Source organism: Ambystoma mexicanum, chromosome 2q (assembly GCF_040938575.1).
Source record: "Ambystoma mexicanum isolate Mex_15411 chromosome 2q, UKY_AmexF1_1, whole genome shotgun sequence".
In the NCBI taxonomy this organism is placed as follows: domain Eukaryota; kingdom Metazoa; phylum Chordata; class Amphibia; order Caudata; family Ambystomatidae; genus Ambystoma; species Ambystoma mexicanum.
The window spans coordinates 1,283,362,714-1,283,388,374 of record NC_090924.1 but is presented as its reverse complement, the minus strand read 5'-3'; the positions used below and the strand labels follow the sequence as shown (position 1 = coordinate 1,283,388,374).

At 45.5% G+C, this 25,661-nt stretch overlaps 1 protein-coding gene across 2 annotated transcripts in view; it reads left to right on the top strand.

Annotated features, from left to right (window-relative positions):
• Nucleotides 1-25,661, top strand: part of TOPBP1 (DNA topoisomerase II binding protein 1) — a 1,370,800-nt gene that overhangs the window by 698,832 nt on the left and 646,307 nt on the right. For both annotated transcript variants that reach the window (XM_069648712.1, XM_069648711.1), the window contains exons 17-18: nt 21,603-21,726; nt 22,269-22,409. In XM_069648712.1, the coding sequence (XP_069504813.1) occupies nt 21,603-21,726; nt 22,269-22,409 (265 nt within the window). The remainder of the gene's footprint in view (nt 1-21,602; nt 21,727-22,268; nt 22,410-25,661) is intronic.

Sequence of the window (25,661 nt, the reverse complement as noted above, 5' to 3'; positions counted from 1 at the left end):
ATGAGTAACCGTACCTTGGGGTAAAGTGTTTTTCTCACATGTCTGTACCAGTGCTTATGTTGGCATGGTCGGTGGGATCCAATAGGTCTGTACAGACCCAGTCGCTGGTGTCTGTTCAACCCATGCCTGCTGCGATTTCACAGAGCCTGGGGCATATGGCAGGGTCGGGGATTACATCTGCTGAGCTCCCACGTTAAAATAGTATGACCTGTCTCGACAATCTCATGACACATGTCCCAACCTCCTGCACTACCAACACAGAATCCCATAGAACCCTCTATAATTGTTTCCCATTGGCCTATTAAACCGGTCTCTCATTCTTCTGAAACCACCAAATGACCCACTTTCTTGCGGAATTCCTCCCCTAACCCTTGGAAACCCTCTCATTTACCTTGGACCGGGCGCATACCCGTCCATCACACACTTTGTCATACTTGATTCAAATGGTCCCTGTTGTCCCAATTGCCCCTGCTGTCCCTCAATGAAGTTAGTAATTACTGCCCCTTCCAAACAAATGTTTGCCAATTCTTTCTAACAAAGCTTGGCCTCTGCCTTTTGTGCCTTTTCTATGCTCTCCTTTTTTTGCATTCTTTTACAAAAATACACAATATTTATTTGAATTTCTGGCAACCCCTTGGGCTCCATCCCTACCACTTTATCTAGATCGTGTTGAACTTTCTTGGGAAGTCCCTTCTTTAGCATGTGGTAAAATATTGCCACATTCTTTTACCATGCTTCTCCCGTCTCTGCCCGCCACATCTCTTGAATTAGCTGGATGTGTGCGGCAGGATCCTCATCCAATTTCATCTTTTTGGCTAGAAATTAATTTATATCAGGCATATCAGGATACATAATCTGATGCAGCATTACCTGTGTCCGTCTCGCAACCACTGGATTGGCTGCTATGGAAAAGGGAGGTTCGAACTCAGGGTCTGTGTACCCCTATGCGGACGATAAGGGATAGCAACCATATGAGTGCGGTGCAGAAGGAATTCCTGCACCCTCCTTTTTCAAATCCTCCTCTGAGACTTTAATACTATGGGCCTTCCTGCCTTTTTCGTACATTCTCCAGAGCACTAAGATGTTCAACCGCTTCTCTAATTTCGAACCCTTGTGGTTAAAATAAGTATGCAGGTTCTCCAATATACCCTTATCATAGGTCCCCTCGATGGGCCAAGAAATTAGCGTTTTCACGATTACATTTTAGAATTTTCACCTTATAGCCAGGAAGTACTTGATACAAATGATTCAGCTGAGTCTCCATACTCCAACCCAATTTACCCAAACCATTTTCACTAAAAGTAATACACAAGCCGTACCTGTGGAACACATTTGTTTCCCCTTCCCAGTTTCTTAGTCATTACAATCCCTCACCATACTCGCTTTCACTGCAAGCACTTCGCTCAGCTACTTGCTTTAATTCTACTTCTCACCCTTACACAAAAGGCAATAGCTTTTAAAAACAAACACTCGCTGGCCGATGTTTCCGGGATATCACCTTCACTCGAGCATAGGAGGAGCGCAATGCTTTTCACTAGAGCACTGCTGCTCTCACGCTCTTCATCACTAGTACGGCCTGCTCTACTACAAAACCGTCTTTCCCTGACTACAGGAAGTTTCCCTTTACTACTTGGACTAAACAAGAAAAACGAGGCAAGGGCTCCTCCCGCACAGTCCATACAAAATTAAGACTGGCAAGGGTGTACTTGAGGAAGGTATCTACGGTTGGATTTACCATAAGATTCCAGCCCACCTCTAGGTGAGAGCTCCAGCCAATCAGACAAGCAAACTAAAAGGTATCAGGACAAACCTCACAATGGACGTGCTGGGTAGGATACCACTCACACCTCTAAAATAATAAACCAGGTACAAAAATATATCGGGGACTTACAGCGTAAAAAAGTTCACTCACTCCTTCAAAGCATTCACCCTTTCAATCCCCTTAACCTCGACTAACTTTACACGTGCACTCCAAGTCTACTCTTACCAAACCACTTAAATGAATAAAACAACCCTCTTTTGCCTTTATTTCCCCCTCTTGCTTTACCTCCCAAAATTGCACTCACGTGAACTCTAGTAGGTGCTCCGATTTGGTGCGCCATCAAGTCGTCCTACACAGCTGGGCCACAGTACATGCCTCCCGGGAAAACAGATGCACCTTTAACCAATATGGCACCCGCAAACCTATCTTTTTTTTTTTTTTACTGTGCACGGAAGACTGTTCTCTGCAGTCAGGTGCCATAGCCAAGTTGTGCAGACAGGAAACCCCCCCCCAACGTCTCGGAAAGCCTGGGGTCCCTTGGTGATCACCACATGTGTAGGGGGCGGGCCCCTAATCACCTTGACCCAAGCATGTCCACCACCTGAGGAACAAGTGTACATTTTATACGTAAAGCAAGTGTATCGTCCGGTTAGCAGTTAGTTGACTCTATTGAGCCACAATAACCCAAGTCCCACTGAACCACAGAAGTTGACACATTATATACATATTTGCAACAGGTAAAACACTCCCATATATTTTATTACAGTCCCACCCCCACATGTGGTTGGACACAACCTCTTCAAAGAAATCCCATCTTTCTCCAATTCCTACATTCTCATTGGTAGCCGTCATTTTAACTACCCTTGTTAGATAATGTGTAAAACAGATGTCCTTTTCTGATTTGTTTGTGGTAGGTTACAACATCATCAAACCGTAAAAGACTTGTGTGCAAGCATAATTCATTACTAGTAACAACTGCCATGAGCCCTTTTAACCATAAACCTAATTGCACATGGTTCGCATAGATACTTCAAGCGATATGAAGAAGGCTGAGTAAACAGGTTCTCTTTGAACTAGCGATAGCTGTCTCATCCGCCCCAGGTTACTGGCACCATTGAAACATTCTAATTTACACGACTACCATTCCAATCACGCATGGCCTCCAGTTCCACTGTGAGAAAACAATTGTGTACCGGACACCATGGCATCGGGTGCCATTTCACCCACATTTATTGCTGGTTAAGCAGATGGCCAGATCTCCCTGCAAGACTTGAATGCCCTGAATGAGATTACATCTGTTCTCCGCAGAATCACTAAACGATAAACCTTGTCCTGCTCAACGGCTGACCATCTGCTTGGTTACTCATTGAATCTCCGAAAACCTCCAAGGCTGCAGTACTAGACTTTCCCAGTCTTCTGAAATTCCCTGTTCAAACTGCTGGCTGCAGAGTTGAATGAATTCATAAAAATCCACTACGTATAGATTTATAAATCCCCTTTGTATGTTCCTCAGTGTGCATGCTTGTCTGATAACTACCATCTTTCCCTTACAGTGGATTCTTCAGGACAGGCCCCCTTTCTCACATGCATTTTATGAAACTCTTTATTGCCTGCTCTGGGCACTCCCTGGCACCTTATGTCTGGTATATTTCATCCTGTGGTTTTAGCATTTTATATTTCTAGGCTTGTGCAATCTAATATGTATTAACTTTAACCAAAAAGTAACACTAAGTAACACATCCATTCACATTTAATTACACTGGGTACCTAAGGAATTGCAAAATCTCACCCCGTTCACTGCATCCCCGTCACAAATATGGTATGCACAACATCAACCCCTCTTCATCCTGGGGTCCTTTCCTGACCACCCCAACAGTTGACAGATTTGTATTGTATAGTAATGTTACCTTTTTATTTCAGTTTTTTGGCTTCTCCGCCTACTGCACATTTATGGACCTATTTATGGATTTTTGGCCTGAAGAAATGTTTGTCTGTTGGAGGCTTTGGATCGTTTTGTGGCATATGTTCCATTCCTTAGAAATTAAAATGTAATTTTTGCCAACTGCCCTTATTGTGCGGGACTGAATGGGGGTTGTGTGAGTTGAGGGCTGCATATGTTTTGATGATTTTTGCTGAGGTGTCTGATCCGGTTTTTGAAATTTTGTGGCATTGCTTAAGCTAAGGGCCAAACATTTGAACCATCACAGCAGATCATTTTGTATACATTATGGGCTAATTAGTGCATTTTCCAGACCCTATGGAAAGCCCCATGCAAAAATAATTTTTTCACCAATCATTTTAGACATGAAAATGTTGATTAAATATCACCATATTTGGCATTAGTGTTTGGATCTGGCCATATCAGTTGTATGCAGAATTTGATGAACCTTCACGGACGAGAAACCTTACAGGGGAATGAGTTTTAGCATTTTTATTTTAAATTCGTTATAATCTTAACCATACTGTCACAATCGGTCGCTTGCTCTTCACTGAAACATTGAAAATAGAAGACTTTGCACATTTTAAAAAAATCACATACATTCCATTTAGTTCTCCTGCATTGTCCATCATTCTGTATTTCCTTTTTTTTAATTGATCATACTTTCAAAATGGTGCAGTGGCTTTTTGGTGTTCAGGTCTATCCATGGCATTGCCCTCTCCTCACCTGTTCCAAAATATTTTCATCTACCCTCCCCAAAGTACTTTACTCCTCTCACCCTGTGCTGGTCCACCGACCTGAAACCTCCCTGTGCACAAGGTGATTGTAATCATTATTCCAGGCTAGTCCCTCTCCACTGCGATGCACTACATTGTGACCTAAAGATTATTCTGCTCTCAACACTTTCTGGGCAGCTCTGCTGGCTTGCTTTTCTAACTTGCTCAAGTACTGCTCACACCCATCCCTACGGGTCCTAGTCACCCTGAACCCCACCAACATGTATCTTTATATAATCCCCACTGCTCTTTCTTGTCAGTCTTGTATTCTTGAGGGCTGAACTCCAGAGATGGACTTTGTATGCAAGCAACATGCTTTTCTTTCAGAAATCGTCCTCAAACCTACCCAACGCCTTAGAGTTCAGCTATATCCATCCTCCACACCTTTAGCGCGTCCAGTAGTACTTAGCAAGCAGCCAGAAACTATCTCTCAGTACAATAAAGAAACTGATTGAGAAGAGGAGAACTGTGATAAGGAAGGGTGGGATCCAGAGTAACAGGAATTATCGATAGAATAACAGCATACCACCTAGATAACCTATCTATCTATCTGCATTCTTGTATTGCGCCACTAACCCGCAGGCTTCAGGGCTCACACAGAAGGAAAAGGGAAGGCAGAAAACAGTATCAAACAGGAAAAACAAAGAAACAGGGAGACTTGGGAAATCCAAACCTCACAAAGGCCAGCAGAATGAGGAGATATAGCGGAAACTGATTTCAATGACAAAGAGAACTGTACTGAAAGAAACAGATGAGTCCTATCCTTTGTCAAACAGGAAGGTCTTCAGTTGCTTTTTGAAAATAGGCAGAGACTCACTATTAGCAAGATATTTAGGGAGTGCATTCCAGAGAGCCGTGGCCCAAGAATCAAAGCTAATACCCCCAAATCTTTTCAGAATAGATGGAGGTTGAACGAAGACTGTATTGCTACTTGAGCGCAGAGAACTGGTGACTGGTTTCTTTTTAATCCTAGTAGTAAGGTAAGATGGAGCTTGACCATGTAGGCATTTAAACACAGTGGTTAAGCCTTTATGGTGTAAGCGCTGTTTCACTGGCAGCCAGTGAAGGCTGCGCCTGGCGTCGGAGACGTGCATGTTTCGCTTAAGGCCCATTACAGCGCATACTGCATTATTCTGTATAATCTGCAGAGCTTTAATGTTGGCCTGGGAGGTACCGATCATCAGACTATTACAATAATCCAGCTTGCAGTTTACAATTGCAGCTGCGATCAATGCAAGGTTCTCTTTAGACAGATAAGGACGAATCTGCCATAAAAGCTGAATATAATAGTGATAAGAGGATTTGAGGTAGTTGGCCTGACGAGTGAAGGATAGCTGCGGGTAAAAATAGACTCCGAAGGTTTTTACGCATTTAGATACAGAAATAATATGTTGACCAATCAAAAAGTTGTCATATTTTGTGTCAAGTTTCTTCAGTTTCTGCTGGGTACCTAAAATCAACAGCTCAGTTTTTGCATTGTTGAGGGCTAGAGAATTTAACGCCATCCAATTCTGAATTTCAGCAAAGATGGAGTTGATGTACTCTACATCTTTTAGATACTTACCAGTGAGTTTAATAACAACCTGTGTGTCGTCAGCGTAATTGGCAAAATAAATGCCCAGGGCTGACAGAAGAGCGCAGAGAAGACAAGAGTAAATGTTGAAGAGTAGAGGCGAAAGACATGAGCCCTGTGGAACACCACATAATAGTAGGGAAGCCATGGAGTGAGCATTATCCTTAGTAACTCTCATATTCCGTGGACCCAAGAAAGATTTGAACCAGGCAGAGGCTTCAGGGGAACATTTGCCAATTGTCATTAGTCTATCCGCCAGTAGTTGATGATCGACTAAATCGAACACAGCGGATAGATCTAGTAATAACAGGGCAGTATGACCTTGGTCAATAAGACCAGCAATGTAAGATTTTAAATCTAACAGTGCAGTCTCAGTCCCATGATTGGGGTGAAACCCAGATTGTTGTGAGGCTAGGATGTCATGTTCCTCGACAAAGGTTTGGTATTGGCAGTACGCAATTTTGTCTATGATTTTCAGCATCAAGGGAACATTGGTAATTGGGCTATAATTTCCTGCCTCTGCAGGATCCAGATTTTCTTCCTTAAGCAGAGGAGTAACCCATGCTTCCTTTATGTTCTCGGGAACATAGGATTCACGGAAAGATCTATTAACAAAGGTAATGATCCATGGGGCAAGAGTATGGATATGATCTTTAAATAGGGAGGCTGGAAAAACGTCTCCCTTACAAGAAGTGGGTTTGAGTTTAGAGACAGTGTCAATAACTTCTTCTATTGAGACAGGTTTAAATGTGAAGACAGGAGAACCATTAGGCGAATCCATGTTATCTAAAATGGATGAAGTATTAGTCAATAGTTTGACCTGAGTATTAATGTTATTTTGATGAGTTAGAGTTCTATTAGTGAAGCTATTGTGGATGTTTTGACACCATGCACTGTCTGCCGGAGGCAATGAGGTGGTAGTACAACCTTTAAGCTCCTGGAGAATAACAAAAAGCTCCTTAGAGCTGGATTTGGCTTTAGAAATCCTAGAATTGAGATGCAATTCTTTCGTGGAGCGAATATCAATGCTATTTAAACAAATGCGTACCATGGCACACTGTTTTTTGAATTTCAATTGCAGTGATTCTGACAGGCCCTATTCTATTCACATCCTTTATTTTCCACTGTGCCAGGCTGCCGTCGCATGCACATTTTCCTCATTTCATAGAGATGGCAGGCGCAGTAGAGGGAAAAGATCCACTGTGTGATGTAAGTTGACCCAAGGGAGCAGGGGATTGGGTGGCAGGGGCCTGAAGGATGCAAATGGGCTGGTGGAAGGGAAGAGACCGCTGAGTATATTTAGGAAATGTGCAGGGGAAGGAATTGTGCACGGGGGTTTACTCCCTGTATAACAGAGTGGGAAATGGTGGCAAGTGATGCATTCTGGGAAAGGAAGGGCAGAATAGAGCGTTTTCGGAAAATGTATACTGGCTTACAGCACAGGCATATTCAAGAAGTTGTCCTGAAATGGAGATTGAGAGGATTGTATCGGGAAATAGCATGACGTGCAGCGGGTTGTTGGATGAACTGTCCACATCCACTTAGACATTACCTCGTCATCCTTTTTCTTCATTCCAGTCCTATATTTCGGAGGATCTAGCGACCCCCCGGAAATTGAATAAAGAACAAGAGACACTGATGCAGCTGAAGAAAAACTTCAGTAGTGGAAGAATTATTCCATTCACTTCTTTGAATGTGGCTTTAAGAGTAGAGAACTCCAAATTATTTAAAGCAGACTTCAGTTTAACCGTATAATAAAATATTAACACGGCAAGAGAAGCCTAAGTTGCTGCTCTACAAATGCCTTCAAAGGAAGTACTTTACGCTTCTGCCCTTCAAGCAATAATACACGTGGTAGAATGCTCCCTGTATAGATGATGGCCAGTCGTAAGTAAAAGCCATTATCTTTCAGATCAATATGCTCAGAATTGGAGTGGAGTTTTTGGTCTTTATCCTTCATGCCTCATACTTATGCCATAAATGGGAAGTCCGGCTCTTTGGCTGACCCTATATGCTCAATATAAATGTACTGCCCTGTTAACATACAAGAGGGACAGGAGAAGTCATCTGGCGCGAAGGTCAGTGGAATGATTTTCTGTGAAAGTTGAAAAGTTGACACAACATTTGTTAGTAAACGTATGGTAGAAAAGATCGCTAAAGCCTCACATTCCCCCAATCTTATGGTGGACGTGATGACCATCAGACAGACGACTTTCCATGTCAGCAACTTTAATGCAACATGAAAAAGGGTTCACACTGATCTTTGAGCAACTGTCAAAACAGCTGTGCTTTTTTAAAATCCTCTGAAAATTAAATAGCGGATTCTCACAGGATTTGTGTCCAAATGCTGCTAAAAGCACCGTGACATAAAGGATCCCCAATGTGTCTCTAGGATTTGAGCGTCACAGGATGTGGCAGCGGATTGGTTGCCCAACAGTTTATCCCACATCTGGGACCACCGTCGGGCGTAAGCCGGACGCCAACGAAGGCGATCAACAGAGGCTCCTGTCCCGAGCTTGTCGGAGCCGGGAGCAGCCACAGTCCTGCCCTGCACCCACCCCTTTTCAGGGTGTTTGCCGATCTGAGCAGCCTTCGGGTGAGCGTTTTTCTGCCTTTGGCGGAGTTGGAGTTCTATCTACCAGCTACTATAATCTCCAGCGATCCACTATCAGGGTGCCATTGCCATCCCCTGTCGCCTGCAAACATTATCACTACAGCTATTAACACTCTAGGCCACTAACTTTTTGCACAGCCAGGAACTTTCTAAGCTTTCAAAAGCCACGTTTCGTCTAGTTAATGTATAATGCCTACCTCACATCCCGCTGAACCTGACCCCTCACGGCTCACTGAGGACTACCTAAATTAAGATCTTCAAAGGGTCCCAAGGCCATTGCCGAAATCTTTACTTGCCTATTTATAAAGTTCAGCAATATACCTGGTATTAAAGTGCACCCAATCACTTACGACCTGGCCTATAGCTGATCACATCAGCATTATTGCGTACACAGCCACGCCTGTTTGTTCCGTAAATTGCCACTTCATTTGAATTGCTATCTGATTTGGTCTCGCTCAGTGGCTTTCACGAATGTCCTGTACTGTGTTGACCCACCAAGCCAGTACTGCAACTCCAGTTCATATTCTACTGTTCTGCTTGTATTAGTATTACTGCTTACCAAATTGTAACTCCACTTGAATTGCTGATTATTTTTGACTAGCATGGTGGTCTCCACGTATGTCCCGCATATTTACTATGCTAACTCACCTAGCCATCACTGCAATGCTAGATTCTATCTTGTTCTGCCTATTTTACCACACAGCCCCGCATATCAGTGTTTACGTAAACCTCACCCTGCCGGTCCAGGCGGCCATGTCCCCCTCACAGGATATTAGTCTGACCTGCACCAGAATCTGCTATAAAGGCGCTTACTTCCATCAAGGCACAGGCCTTTCCCACATCTATTGCCCTAGACATCACCCACTCCTCTGCCCCACGCCATTCCTGCCCAAAACAGCAGCCTTCCCCTCCTTAGTAAACAAAACCGCCATCACTCTACAAACTTGTTAAAAAGCCGGTTCCAGGCTTTTTAGGATTAACTTCATGTGAGTTTATTCCAGCTTAATAGTTACAATCCACATTGAGGACATAAAGGACATAGATAGTGGACAGACACCGGCTCCCATCACCCAGGGCCAGCCAGCTGTAACTGTCACTGAATAGAACACTCACTAAGAAGATTCTATCATCCACACACAAACATTCCACACAACATCACCAGCTACATCACCAGAGACAGGCACAATACAACAAAACTCTCCCCAACGGTACCGTAGTCACAGAATTTACCCTTGTATCCCGCCATCCCACCTCAGTATTTCCTTCCAGCACTGCCACTACTATTTATCTGACATCCCCATGCTTAGGATCTACGCGTCGGACGTACCTCAGCTCTAGAACCCAAGATCACACCCCTGCACTCACAAGTCCCATACTGGGGGCCACCAGGAGACTCAGGCTCTCCTCTCGCACTAACTAGCGTCGTCCTATAAATGGCAAACTGAGATGCCCACCATTCAATCATCTCTGTTCCTCCAACATCAACCCACACAGGCTACTTAAATCCCTGACCGACAAGTTAACCACCTTAGCTACCACACTTCAACCCACACTCCAGCACTCCCATTCCAAAGATCAGCTTGCCGATATAGTCAACTCAGAATCACCCTCCACACCCATTCTGCACAATTCCTCTGTGAACACACACCTGAAATGTGTGCTACTTAATGTGTTTTCCCTAGGTGCTCATGCCATCAACGCACAACACCTCATCTTGGAACACCAACTAGACGTCCTAGTAATGACTGAAACCTGGCTCCACCCAGCCTCAGGTCCATTACTAACACTAGCCATTCCTCTGGACTACACCATTCTTAGCACTGACCGCCCAGATGCCCCGGGATGAGGTGCAGCCATTATTGCCAAAATCTCCTTACAGTTCAGAGCCTGCAAAACAGAGATAATAGATGGTTATGAGCTCCTAGCCCTTAAACTATCTACTGACCCCAAAACAACCATCAACTTCCTCAAAGCCTATATTGCACCTTGCTCATCAAATCACCCAGCCATAGATATCCCCTTACTTATTTCCCCTCTCCTTAAACCCAAGACTAAATTCATACTGCTAGGAGACATTAATTTAGGCCCCAACGACGCTCGTGACCACAAAGCCACAGCTTTCCTTAATGCACTACAAGTAATGCGGTTTTCCAAATTGTAAACGCACCCACTCATACAAAAGACAGAATCCTAGATTGGATTCTAACCCTGAATACTAAAGTATCCCTTTTAGACATCCTAAAAATCTCCTGGCCAGACCATTTTTTAGTTTATTTCAACGTATCTACTGCACTAGCCCAAGAATCACCCTCACCACCACCCATTCCAATTCTGGTGAGAAATTCACATAAGCTCACACCAGAAAATCTGACCCCAGTTCTCAGTAAACTACTCGATGCACAGCCCATAATGAATACTAATACTGATAGCATCTCCCTTCTCTACCACACTTGATTGAAAACCGCTATCAATGAAGTAGCCCCTCGCAAGGCTAAACTACCCAAATCTAAACGAAGCAACTCCTGGTTCAATGACGAACTCATCGAACTCAGAAGAAACAAAAGAGCATTAGAACACCCAACTAGAAAAAACCCTTCCAATATGTCCAAAAATCAACTCCAGGTAATCTCACAAAAATAGGAACTTGCAGTTATAACCCATAAAGCCAGCTCCCTTAACTTACACATTACCAACGCTGCCTCCAACAGTAAAGAACTATTCTTAATTCTTAGAGAATTGGAAACACCTATCCCACCTCCCAGCTCAGCTATTGCTAGTAAAGCATGGTGTACCACCATACAGAATGCCCTAGCCACTAAAATCAACTCCCTCCAAGACCAAATCGTAATAACAGAAAGCTGCTGGTTCACACTGTTGAGATCTCCCCCATTGGCATGAATGACAAAGAAGCATCAGCAATCCAGTTCAACTTCTGCCCAGTTACCCAAGACCAAGCACTTAAGACTATCGCCTCCCTCAAACAATCCAATCGCAAAGGAGACTGCTTTCCCGCGAAACTAGTTAAGACCTGTGCTCCCACTCTAGCACCTATTATCACCAAATTCATAATCGGATCCTTCAGTACCAACTCCATCCCATCAGATCAAAGAAGCCTGGGTTACGTCCCTACTGAAAAAACCCACACTAGATCCCACTATTCCCACTAACTACAGACCCATCACCACAGCTCCTTCCTCCTTAAAGTAATTGATAAAATTGCATACACCCAAGTACAAACACACCTAGAAAACAATCATCTGTTAGGCGATAGACAATCATGCTTTCGACCTAAACACAGTACGGAGACAGCACTACTTGACCTAAAAAATCAGATGAATGCCATCGGAGACTCAGGGAATTTATGCATCCTACTATTACTCGATCTATCCGCTGCGTTCGATATAGTGGACCATGATAAATTATTCCTAGCATTATTTGAAAGAATTCATTTCTCAAACTATGCAACCACATAGATCAAATCATTCTTATCTGAACGCACGTCCAGAGTAGCCATTGGGGAAGAGGCGGCGGATCCTGTAACAGTACCTAAAGGCGTACCACAAGGATCGCGCCTCTCCTCCACCCTTTACAATGCTTACACAAAACTTCTCTTTGCATCATTAGATGCCATGTGAGTAATCTATACTAACTTTGCGGACGTTACACAGATACTCATCCCAATCACTGGTAATCAAGAACAAGACACTAGTCCCATGAATAAAATCTATTCTCTCATCCAAAATTGGAAAATTAGATGGCAACAAACAGTCTATGCCTTAATGGTGAAAAGACTGAGATCCTCATTTTGGGTTCTCCAGCCCGACTGAAAAGGTTACACCAGAACTATACATCTGTTATTATAGATGGTACTCCTATTCCTATCTCAAACCAAGCCAAAACTCTAGGGGTTTAACTAGACTCAAGCCTCACCATGAGTAAACATATCGACTCACTCACCTCCTCCACCATCTACATGGCTAAGCTGATTGTCCTTGGTCGACAATTTCTCACTCCACAGAACTGCATCACACTAGCAAGAGCCCTTATTCTGTTTAAGTTGGACTATTGCAATATACTCTTGCTAGGCACTACTAAGAAAAATCTAGACAAATTGCAATTATTGCAAAACAAAGCATTAAGAGCAGCACTTGGAATCAAAATAAGGGACCACACATCACAGACTAGGAGAGAGGTACATTGGGTACCTGTATAAGCCAGAATACTACACCAAACACCACCACACATAAATGCATCACCCAAAACGCCCCTACCCATCTAAATCAATGTATCACTCGCAAAACAGTAACTAGATCATTCAGATCCAACTCTAGCACTCACTTGCTCATCCCCCGTTTCAAGAACTCAAGAACAGGTGGTTCCAGTTTCCCTGTAGCAGCTCCCAGAATCTGGAACTCGCTCCCCTTGAAAATAAGCAACAAGTCCTCCCACACCTACTTTTAAGAAACTACTAAAAACCTGGCTTTTCAACAAATTCTATCCTGCCCGCCGCATAAATCCTGCTTATAACCACATATTGTGCTGTATACCTTTAGTTTCACTGCTGTCAACCTTCATTTGCACTGTATCTACTATTCTATTGTCCTGTTATCACCTGACAACTTTTGCCCTTGTAACCAGAAAGCCTTACTGTAATCTTGTAACCTGCGCCGTGATACCCCCGGGTTTGCAATAAATAAAATAAATAAATAATACACTACTGGACTTCTGAAACTACTCATTCGCAAAGGCCCACTTTCGTGAACCCTTGCCTTTCAGTTTCCAAAACATCATATGCAATCGACTGTCTCTTCTGGAAAGACATGGCTGATTGAGAGGATGAGAAAGGGGGAATAGAACATGCTTGCAAAATAGTCCTGTATGTCGATTATAAATCCGAGAAATACTTGGCCATCTTAGGACAACCTGGACTGTAGATGCCCAGTATTTTTGCCAATAGGCAAAATATAACTGGGATATCGGGAAATGCCACTGAAAGTTTATGGCACGCATTGCCCATTCATGCGAGTCCCTGCACCTTCGGTAATAGCCCAGGAGTTGTTTTGTTGACCCTCCTCCCCACCCCTCTACTGCCAGTTGACTTAACTCCCTTAATAGATGGAACTCCTAGTATGATTGCACCTCTCAGGTGAGCGATCTGCCAATTCTCTTTCCCTGGAATGTAAGATATTGTTAGCAACAGAATGTGACTTTTCTCTCTCTCCCATTTCCTGGAACAGATCTGTTTTTTTGCTGACTTTGATGCCCTGCCTCCGGTACACATAGATGTTAGCAATGAGATTGTCTGGATGAGGACACGAGAGCTTTAGAAGTGCAGTTTGGATTGGCAAAGAGACAGGTTGATCACGCCAGCTCTCTCCAATTCAAAGATCTCTGATTCTTGTGGAGAGTGATAACCCTGAAAGGAGGTCGACTCCAAGGTTCCTATCCAGGCCTCCTTGCTGCCATCCTTTGTGACCACCCGAGACTGTTATAGTGAAAGGTGAATGTCCCTGAAGAGATCAAGTTTACTGACCGCTATCATAATTGAGTCCAATGATTTGCAGGAACGCCAGAGAATCCAGCAACCACTGGCTCAACACATACTTCAGAAGGGCTTGCAGATGTAGTCTTGGTCAACTGACTGAGAAGACAAATCCCACCATTTCTCCTTGCACTTGTAACCACTGGCAAGATCTGGCTTGTGGTTGTGGAAGAAGAGCCCTTAGACATTACTGGAGCTTCTGCTTTCTGGAGAAGGAAGAAAGCTTTCTATGAATTGTATCGAAGCAGGCTCTGATGAACTCCAGGACCTGTCTGGTGTAGTCCCAATCTTTTCTGATACATTGTCCATCCATGGGTAACTAGTATATTGCAGACTCTGTGTATAAAGCTGCGTCAAATGGCATGATGTAGCATGCATAAACAAATGGTTCCAGGTATGGGTGCAGATGGATGCACTCTGCATGTAATCTAGTTGAGGCAGGACTTAGGTGAGATGGGCAGTGCATTCTTGAGCTTTAAGGACAACACAACAACACCTGGAATTGATCACCTGAATCTGCGACCTAGATCTGCAGAAACCTCTACTCTGAAACATCATTATGAATCTGAAAATATGAATCCTGAAGATCCATTGCCACCATTAAGTCTCTGACGTTTAAGCCAGTTCCTTGCATTGATTCTAACCTAAATGGCGTTGATTTGATGAACTTATTGACCTACTTTTGATCTGGGACCTGTTACGCACTATCTTACCTTACCCTTCTCCTTCCCTTCATTCTGCCTCTGTGCCTCCACCATTAGATTTTAACCTCTTTCCTCCTCTCACTCTCCTTCTCTCACTTCACCTTCACTCACTACGACTATCTCCTTCCTCTCCCTAATACTGGACCACTTAATACCACTCCTCTCTCTGTTACCGCTTGTGTCTCCACTACTACTACTGCACGCCTCCTCCCACTACTACCACTTGTTAGGGAGAATTCTCTTATAAGGCTAATTTCCCAAACCTAGTGAGTCCCCCAGCAGCTTTGCTGGATTTTTTTTTTCTTTTCTCCTAAGAGTGAGACTCTTTTACTCCCACTCTTAGGCATGATTTGAGGTATGTCTTTAACCTATGTGCTTATGGGCTATGGGGTTTCTTTTTCCTCCATAGGGTATCATCTGTTTTTCTGTATGTGTGGTACACAGCACCCTCAGTGCAGTACCACAGGGGTGTCACAGTGACCCCCAAACATAGACTCCATACCCTGGGACTGCAGCTACCTCACCACTTTCCCGACGACAAGAGAAGATCTTCTGCTGGACGAGTCTTCTTCCTCTGAGCTGGTGAGACCAAGCAGTTCACCCTTTTCACCTTCCAAAGACGGCCCTTGGTCGAATCGCTTGTGCCAAGCACCCCAGCGGCCGGATAGCCAAGCTCGCCACTTTTTGACCGCAAATAAAAGGACTGCACCTTTTAATCGGGAACTCTGCGGCGGGTGCAGTGCAACGACTCCAAGTTTCCTCCTCGACGAGATCCTCTCTTCCTCTGGTCGGAAGGACGAACTGCAACCACTGCCAGGAACAACTGCCCCCGCTGGAGCTTCCTTTCTCTTTAAGGTACTGTGTCCTGCCTGGCCTCCCCTTACTACAGATTGCTAAAGGTGACCCTTAAATCCTTGGCTTCTATACTGGGTTGGCTCCAGACCTCTAATTATATCTTTTGAACCACCCCAACCTCTTTTGAACACTCTGCAAAGACTCTCAGTGCACTTTAAACCGTGTGATCCTGGGCACATTTCGCTTTGCTCCATTTAAAGTGTGCCTGGCCTAAGAACTTTGGCTCTACAGTATAACGTGCCTTTCTGCCCCTTGCTCTGAACTCTTAAAAGTGTTGGGAACTGTTTTATATTATGCTCTGCCTTTTCTCTCCCTTTTTAACCTAAACTATTGGAGTGCCATCTAAGTTAAGCACTCACTCCTGTCTTAACAAGTAGTTGTGCTTTAACCCTGACTTGTCTGATAGTTATCAAGGGAGGTGTATATACTTACCTGACTGTGTTTTAGATTACTTTTCATTGAGAGTGCTAGTGTATTACCTAAAGTGAGTTTTAAATAAATAACTATATACTTGTTATATAGAGCTCTGGTCAGTGTTTGTTTGCTCTACTGTGTTTTGGCCCTATTGTGTATACTCTGCATACTGCCCTACTCTTCTTGAGGGAAGTCTGACTGCTCAGCCACAGCTACCAGGTAAATCCGGGTGGTGCAGACTGCTACCAGTTGGGTTTACTGCTGCTCCTGTAGTCTTAATCTTTTTGCAGTGTTTCCCAAAGGAACTGCATAGGATTCTGCCTAACACCACTCCTCTTCTTACCACTACTACTGCTTCTCCCATTACTCTTCTCTTCTACCACTACCTCTCGCTACTACTACCGTTTTTCTCTCACTGCCACTAGCTCTCACTACTACCAACCCTCTCTCTATACTATCTCCTCTCTCACTACCATTCACTGGAACATGTATACTCACTGTACAGTACCCTTTCCTAATAATTGCCCCCACACTTCACCACTCTGTCTTTCTGTTGGTCACTCTATCCTCCTCCACTCAACTAATCCACTTCCTCCTTTCTTTTTCCTCCTTATATCCTCCCCTGCCCCTGGGATTGGCTAGCTCTCACTAGCCAATCTGATTTGCCTATTTTCTCTTTCTCAGGGACAAGTAGGGGACTGGAAAATGTGAATAGGGCCTAAGCCTCGCCCCTTGTTCCATTCAGGCTTGCCACATTCAGAGCATGAAAAATGACTAGCCCATGGTCAGTGGCTTTTCCAGCTGCCTCCTTGCCGGCCCTATTAAAGATTGTATATCCCTGGTGGTGTAGTGGGGCCAAGGCCATAGTCTTAGGCGTGTTGGTTTCCCTCACTGCTGCACCCACTGGATGCATGGGGCTGGGTGGGGCACTTATATTGCTGTGGCTCTTGGCAATGTGTGGCCTGGTCTCCGGAAGAACAGTGTTGAGGCCTTGGTTCGGAACCAGTCTCGCCAGGCGTTCCTTCTCTCCTCTCTGCCATCCCCGGTCCCCTCCCGTTGGTGTTGCAGCTTCTGCCACCCAGGATCCCTCAGCCTCTGCGGACGCCCGGTGCAGAGGGCCCCAAGGTAGGAAGAGGCAGGAGGGCTTGCATCCTTACATACTGGACAGTTTTCTAAGGGGGTCAAGATTAGGTCACCCCCCAGAGATTCCCAAGACCCTGGCCTTGTCACAGTTACTTGTAGTGTAAGGAGTGACACTGTCCAATTTAAAAGTCACGTTTGAAAGGGAAACTCGTTCTTTGGTGCTACCCCTTTAGGTAGTAGATGGAGGATTTCCCAGTCTGCCTTTCAACCCCAGCCTTCTGTTCAGGTGAACCTTTGTGCGGGCAACAGTAGAAGACTCCCACCTGAAGGAAGGTGTGGAACATATGGTCGGGCAATTTGCAGACCACAGTAACCAACATAGGGCATTCACCAGTGTTACAAAGGCTTGCAAGTCTTTACCTGCTACTTCCATAGCGCCAAGCAGGTGGTGGACCTGCAGATCAGTCCAAGAATACTCACACACCCAAAGTCCTGGTAAATTTGGTCTTGAGATCCCTGTGACCAGCGTAGATGCCTTAATTGTCCCACCAGACTTCAAGATGGCGATGGGCCGCTTTAAGCACTCAGCCTGCAAGTCTTTCACCAGTCAAGTAACTACTGTGCATGGCAATGAAGCAAATACTTACCACTTGATGATAGGATAAGAGGAAGCACATGGTGAGGAGGTGGAACTACGGAATGTGAACCAATCCTGGGGCTAAGGGAATGAGGATGGAGCCAATGGCAAGTATTAGAGACAATCTGAACCACCCACACAGTATAAATAAAAAGGCTGGAGACCATGTGGGAGGATGTTGGGATGCTGTTCCAGAGAATTGGTGTATTTAGAAAGAGCATGCAAGGACGGGGTTAGAGGAGTTTTCTCAGCAGTGTGGCTTGGTCCTTGTCTGAATCTAGACTAGGTCAGCATTTAGCATACAGTCTGCTAAAGAATAAAAGCTAGGTTTTGATTAGCGCCTGTCACCACTGAGGAGCAAAATGTATTGCTACCTTGCTCTAACCCAGATTTTGTCTCGTGCCATTGACTACTGAAAATGATGGTTTATTGCAAGCCTTCTGGGGACTATAGCCCTAAACCCGGCAGGTGGCAGAGATCCTGAGAAAGAGAAACCAAGCCTCTGCACTTCTCAAGTGCTGTGACAGCAAACGTCCGAGCCTGTAGTGGTCCCAAGACCAGGTAGGGTGCCCTTGGCTGGTTGGTGAGAAGAACGTCAGTCTGAAACCCTGAGTATGGGCCCCTGAGTTGTAAAGGGCTTATGTATCCTCTTTGGCCAAAGGGATTCACAAATACTGGCTTTTTAGATATGATATGGCATTTATAATGCGCCTATACACAAACCGTTTCAAGGTACAATGAGGCAAGGGAGGGGCAACAGAGGGAGGACAGACAGCGATCCTACTAAGCCAGGTGACATTGAGATTGTGCAAGTGCAGTGGAGGGGGGGAGGGGAAAAGTGCAGGGGGAAAAAAGGAGGGGACAGTGCAGTACATAGGATAATAGTAAGATAAATAAGGACAATAAATAAAAGTGCGGCCAGCTGGTGGCAAGTGCAAGGGTAAGTGCAGACATCCGGTGTCAAGTGCTAGTAGTGCCAGGGGGGCTGTGCAGGTGTGCAACTGGCAGGGAGGGGACATGGGCCCGAGATCAGAGGGTAGCCAGGTAACCAGTGCAGTTTCAGATTGAGCCAGGAGATCAGCAGGGGATCAGAGGAGAGAAAGCAGAAGCAAAGGGGAAGGTCTTGAGGTGCTTCCGGAACCGGAGATCGTTCTCCTCATGTTTCAGGGAGGCAGGGAGGCCCCAGCAGAAGAAAGAGATCTACCACCAACTCGCTGCTTGGAGAAGCGACTGACCCTGAGGGAGTTGGAGGCGGATGAGCGAAGAGCTTGAGTGAAGATATTTAGGAAGAGGGAGTTGAAGGTATTGAGGCCCCAGGCCCCAGAAGGTCTTGTGGACAATGCAGAGAGTTTTGAACTTAATCCTCACTGTCGCTGGGAGCCAGTGCAGAGATTTCAGTCCTGGAGAGTTACGATGCCTTGGCTTGAGGCCAAGGAGAGTAGAGGCAGACAGATTTATAAAGAGGCTGTTGCAGTAGTCCAGCCTAGAGAGAACCAGAGCTCTGGAGACAGTGAGCTTCTGGGGGGAGGAGAGGAAAGGGAGAATACCTCTCAGGAGGTGCAGCTGGTAGTGTGACTACTTAGAGACATCAGAGATGTGAGGAGAGAAGGAATGTGTGGAGTCGAAGATGACCCAGAGGTTTTTAGCCTCACAGGTGGGAGCAGGAAGAGGGCCAAGAGAGGCTGGCCAGAGAGTAACAGGAAAACAGGGAGCAAGTGTCCCGATGAGGAGAATCTCTGTCTTTCTGGCATTAAGGCATATATAATTGGTGTCGCACCACTCCTGGATGGCGGACACAGTCAGTGATGAGAGAAGGAGAAGAGGTGGCGGAAGGGAGCCTGAAGATGAGTTATATGTCATCCGCATAGCACTGAAAGTTGGGCCAGAGAACGGCAATGCAGTGGGCAAGAAGTGCCAGGTATTGGTTGAACAGCCAGCGAGAGAAGTTAGACCCCTGGGCAACACCACAGGTAGAGATAGAGGAGAGGAAGGACCCAAGTTGGATGTCAGTTGTTTCCACTCTAAAAAGAGTCTAGATTGGTGACCTTTTTGCTAGAGGGTGAAAATATCTTCGCCCACAAGCAACTAAGTAGGAGCCAAGAATGAAGTGTTCTGGGGCACTTTCAATGCTGTGAGGTACAGGAAGAGGACTTAGTAGCGGTGCTGCCGCCCTGAATTATTTCTTTGTTTTGACTAGGGACCTTTGTTTGGACTTCAACACTAATTTCTATTACATTAGGCCCTCATCATTTGTCTTGTCATCCCTCATCTTTATCATTTTATCACTGTTTACTTTCTTGAGTTCTAGCATGCACTTCGTAGGTTCTGTAGACGTTTACTCACCTCTAACCTCAAGGAGATGATCCAATCAATCAGAGGGCCTCATGCGACGAGTGGTAGGCTCCAGGCTTGCCAGGAACAAGTTTGTCTGATCTTTGACTACCTTTCCCTTCACTATTAATTCTTCCTATTGCTCTAGTACATGATCTAAATAGTCAAACTGAGTAGGGCATCCTATTCTGTTGGTGTACCCCAGTATTCCGATAAGTATTGATCCAACTATGTCTGCTAAAAAAAAAGGGGCCTAGATCATGGGCCTCATAAACTGCCTGCCGTGCTGTTCTTTTGTGCGACTTATCCTACCTGCTTCCAGTGATGTTAATGTAATGATATGTTAAGTTGATAAACATTACAAAAAAGGTGTTGAACCTTGTTTTGGGTCCCGAATGTTCTGTTGCTTCCCAAATCTTCTTGTCCCGCACCTCCACCCCTTTCATAGCTATAATATAATATTGGTTGGCTGCGCTTATAGTTGAGGTAACCCATATGCAAGATGAGCCTGCTTATTTGGCAGCTGTACATTGGAATCAACTGTCTAATTAGTTTTATTTTGGAAGCTCTATGTAGCTTATAGAAGGGGTTGCAAAAATAATTTTGGAAGTGGTCATACCTGATAACGGTCCTGCAGATTATGGATCTATTGCAGGGATCTGCAACGTGCAACTCTTGCGATATTTTGGACTACGGCTCACATGATCCCTCCTCACTTATACTGATGGGGCTGGTGTGGGTTGTAGTTTAAAATACCTGGTGCGCCAAGGGCTTGCAGACACAAATTTAGTGAAAGCAAAGATTTACTGTACACCTTCCTGCCGGCTGTTTCAAAGAGCATGTGCTTTGGGACCTACCCTTTTGGCTACACATTTAAAAGGAATGTTGCAATGGAGGTTTGTGGAGCAGGTTTCTTCAGCCTTCTCCATGCTCTTCCTGCCCCTCTTCCCAGTCCCCCACCACAGGGCTCAGAGACCACCTTTGTGCTAAATTAACTTAATACTGTATAGCCTTCTGCTTGGACTGTTAATCTGGATCCTTTCTGGCAGACCTTTTGAAGGCATGTCTGAGCGATCCTGCATCCTACTTACATAAGGTTTGCTTACACATTGGAACAGTATATTAGCTTCATTTGGTACACTGTTTAGTCTTAGTTTGGCAATGTGAAATCTATGGTGTATTTTACCTTTGTTGTACACTGCTCAGTCATAGATTGCTAATGTGAAATCTATGATGTATTTTACCTATAGTAATTTACCTTATTAATCCGTCTGTGACTCATACATCCACTTTTCATTCATTTCAGCAGTCTGATAACTGATGTTTGATGTGCAACACATCAGATGTTTATTTGCAGACATTTGTTTTGTAGGTGGTGTTTTGATGACACAGTAACTCACTTCATCTACCAGGGGCGGCAGAATGACAGCAACCGAGAATACAAATCTGTCAAGGAAAAGGGCATATACATTGTTTCAGAGCACTGGCTCTTAGCGGTAAGCATGCCTTCCTTCGCCGGCCCTTTGAAATCCTTGAGCTGCTCTGCATCCATCATTGTTAACATTTTGGTTTGTGTGTTGATTGTGGTATGTGATCCGGCATTATGCAAATGCACACCAAAGGATTTGCATGAGAAGATAAGGCTGTGAACCAAATATCCGTCATGGGAATTAAAGGATGTATTGACCACTGGTACCTGGATTATGATAGACTAAATTAAGCTATTTACAGAGAGGCATACGTTCTGGATTGCATAGGCATGAAGTTTAATTACAGAGCCCATATGCATTTATTTTGATTTCTTCACGTTGCATAGAAATGCTTTGTGTAAACTTGCAGGTTTAATGATTGTAAGTGAATGATTTGACTGCTGTGCGACAGCGCAGTCAAAAGAAGTGTTACATTGTTGCTTTTATGCATGCTTTTCCCACTCCTGACCAAGTAAACATAGTGGAATGGAGTTATATTTTTTTAGGTGAAGATTGAGGCCTTTAGTCTGCAGATATAGACAAAATAACATTATAAATCTCTGTTACAGTGTGCTGATGAAGAAAAGCGACTTCCTGAATCGCTCTATCCACATACATACAATCCCAAAATGAGTCTTGATATAAGTGCCGTTCAAGATGCCCGACTTTCCAGTAGTAAAGTGCTATCCTCTGGCAAAGCAACAGATGAGGTATGCAACTGCACATAATATTGCAGTTTGATTTTCTGCTGATAGCTTTTTAATTTTTTTTAATTCATTGTATATCATGATTGTGGTTTGGTCTGTTTTGTTCAGCTTGTTGGTACCTTTCAGATCGTTTTTTTTTCTTTAGAAGACTTCTCAATAGATAACAATTTCTTTCAAAATGGCATTTTGTTTATTTTATCTATTTAATGTATTGCTTGAAGCGCAGACCCAGCTCAAGAGCGGTCATGGGTTTTGGTAGCCTGCATGGCTGGCGTTTTTTAACAGTATCGTAGTACTGTGAGTTGCGGTCTGTGCATCAGTCTGTGATTTGTGGAATTAGAGAATTATGGGGGCATTCGAAGCCGATACCGGGATCCAGAGGCTGAGTTCATGACAACAGAAGGATTGTTTTCAGGTTCTCTCTTTATGGACAAGTTGTTATTCGAGCCAGGTGGTTGATTTGCTCTCAAGGAGTGTGTCACCAGCTAAATGTCGCTTGGCGGCTAGTTGCCACATCTTAAAGGAGAACAACAGTCGCTGCTAAAAGCCCAATTCTTAACAACTGACACTTTCTACTCATCAAGATGACATGCTGGCAAAACGCTCTATGGTCTGTGCTGTTGCCTTGGCCTGTTAGTGATTGTTTTATATCTATATTTCGAGGGGATTGTGTCCTCTGACATATTCCACATCTTTGACAGCAATTACCACAGCTGTGCTGCTTCAGAAAACTTTTTCGGCGTAGGCATCCTGCATTGATGACGTCAATACGCTCCTTCGAGGGCCTCCGTCGGCGGTCAATGTCACCGGACGTTATATCTAGGACGCCCGTAGCCTCAGTTCCGTTTTTCCGCAAACGTGTTCGCTACGGAATCTCGGTGTGCTCCATTCTTCTACTTCGTTGTGAAAGTTTGAGATCATGTCTTCGTCGTCTTCTACCCCGACGTCTGGCTTCAAAAAGTGTCGGGACTGCTGTTCCAAAATGCCCATCACGGACCCTCACGACGTCTGCCTCTGGTGCCTCGGCATAAGCCACATCACTGACGACTGCGATGATTGCCAGTCCCTGACTTCAAAGGCCTTGCAGGAGCAGAAGTTGTTAATGGTAGGTAGGGTATCTAAAACCCTAAGTCAAAATATGCTGGACTTTCGACCGACGACTCGAGGGGCGACTCTACGCGTCGGCGTAAGTCCAGGGCGTCTTGGAGTGCTTCCCGCCATTCCTCTGCCTCTTTGAGGCATTCTCGGAAGCGCCGTCACTAGTCACCTTCCCCGTCCTCGTCAGAGGACTCCGCCAGAAGGCGGGTAGCTTGTCCCAACAAGCATTCATCATCAGCGGAATGGAACGCATTCCGCAAGGAGATGATGGTTAATTTCGAATCGCAGGACACCGTTCCGTCCGCACCTTCGAGAGAAGCCGGCAAGGAACGAGCTAGAGCCACCACTCGCACGCCTTTGGGCTCGGGCGGTCGGCATGATCATCGGTAGCCGGCGAGGTCCCAATTGGACAAGGTTGATCGCCATAGCCGTGCCAGGTCCAGGTCCCGGTCCTCTAGACCATCGGAGCCTATGAGGCCTTCTAAGAAGGCATTGACGCCGTCGGCGCCATGTCTGTCGGACTCTTGAGCCTCTGGCTCCGAGGGCGTAGTCGACGCCATTGGTGCCGAGGCCGTCTTAGGACACGCTCGGGGCTCCAGCCTCAAAGCCGTTGTCGAAGTCGTCAGCGCCTCGGTCGACGTCGACGCCAAGTCCATCGGCGCCCTCGACGCCTTTTGAGGAAAATTTACCGGAGGTGCCCCGGAGGGCTATGGAAACTCAGAGGAAGGCCCTCAGTAAGTCAGTGAGGCCTGTCTTTGAGCCCTTCTCTGGTCATTCCCCCAGGCTTGATTTTATGCCAGCCTTTGGGCTACATTTCAGAGGTGGAAGGGTTGGATGAGGAGTGGGTGGTGCCTCCTGAGGTTCCTGATGACCTGTTGTCTGGTCACAGCCAAATGGAAGACCTGTGTCAGTCCTTACATGAAGCCAGTGGTCTGGACACCGCTCCGGAGGTTGAGTTTGGCAGGCCTGAGCCTGGTACACATGCCGAGTCCTTGTACAGGCGTCTCATGTCAAGGGTGACTGAGTTCTTGGGGTGGTCTGCTCCACCTGTGGATTTTCTGCAGGATGATCTAACAGACACCCTGGACCAAGGTCCACCCACTGACCCGGTGTTGCCGTTTCATATGGCCTTGCAAAGAAGGGTGGCAGCGGCTTGGACTGCTCTGGAGAGTCTCCCGGCAGTGAATAAATCGCTTCCGAAAAAATACCGTCCAGCCAGTGGTGACCCCTGCTACTTGTCTACGCACCCCACTCCGGAGAGTTTGGTGGTGCAGGCGGCTACAGTGAAGCAGGCTGCGTACCCTACCATCCCTCCTGATAGGGACGACAAGCGCTTTGATGGTTCAGTGAAGAAAGTATTTTCATCTGGGGGTATGGCTTTACAGGCAGCCAACTCTGTTTTGTGCCTTGGCAAGATTCATTCACACTCTGTGGAATTGTGCATCTTTAGCGGCTGAACATATTCCCGAAGGGGAGGAACGGGATGGTTTCCCAGCCCTTGTTCAAGATGGCAAGGATGCCATGTATGAATTTGTTCAGTCGGGTCTGGACGTGGCAGACTTTGTCAGCCGGTCCATGGCGGCGAGCACCGTGATTAGCAGGTTTGCGTGGGTGCAGAAGTCGGGGTTTGCTCCTGATGTACAGTCCCGGCTTCTCAACATGCCCGTTGATGGTGTTTATCTTTTTGGCAGCAAGGCTGACGAGAGCCTTGAGAGGTTGCAGACATCCAAAGCTGCAGCGAAATCCTTGAGTGCTGCAGTATGCCAACTTCCGCCTTTCTTCTTAGGGGACAGCAATGGAGGGGGAGGTTCCTTTCGATACTACTCTTCCTTTGGTAGATCGAGAGGAGCTGCCAGTCAAAGGGGCCAACGTAGGAGTACCAGAGGTGGAAAAAAACAAGGTACTCGAGGTGCCAAAGCCGCTTGGGCAGTTGCGACTTTGCCCTCGGGCACTGCCGCAGACGCGTCAGCTCAGTCATGAGGCCATGTCCCATGGTTCGCCGATTGGGGGAAGACTGTCGCAGCATCTTGTAGAATGGCGTGCCATTACTTCAGATGTGTGGGTTCTGGAGATCATAGCCCACGGCTACTGTCTTCCTTTCCGGCAGAGGCCTCGCAACAATCCACCGGGGAAGCTCTTTGAACCGTCCGGACCCTC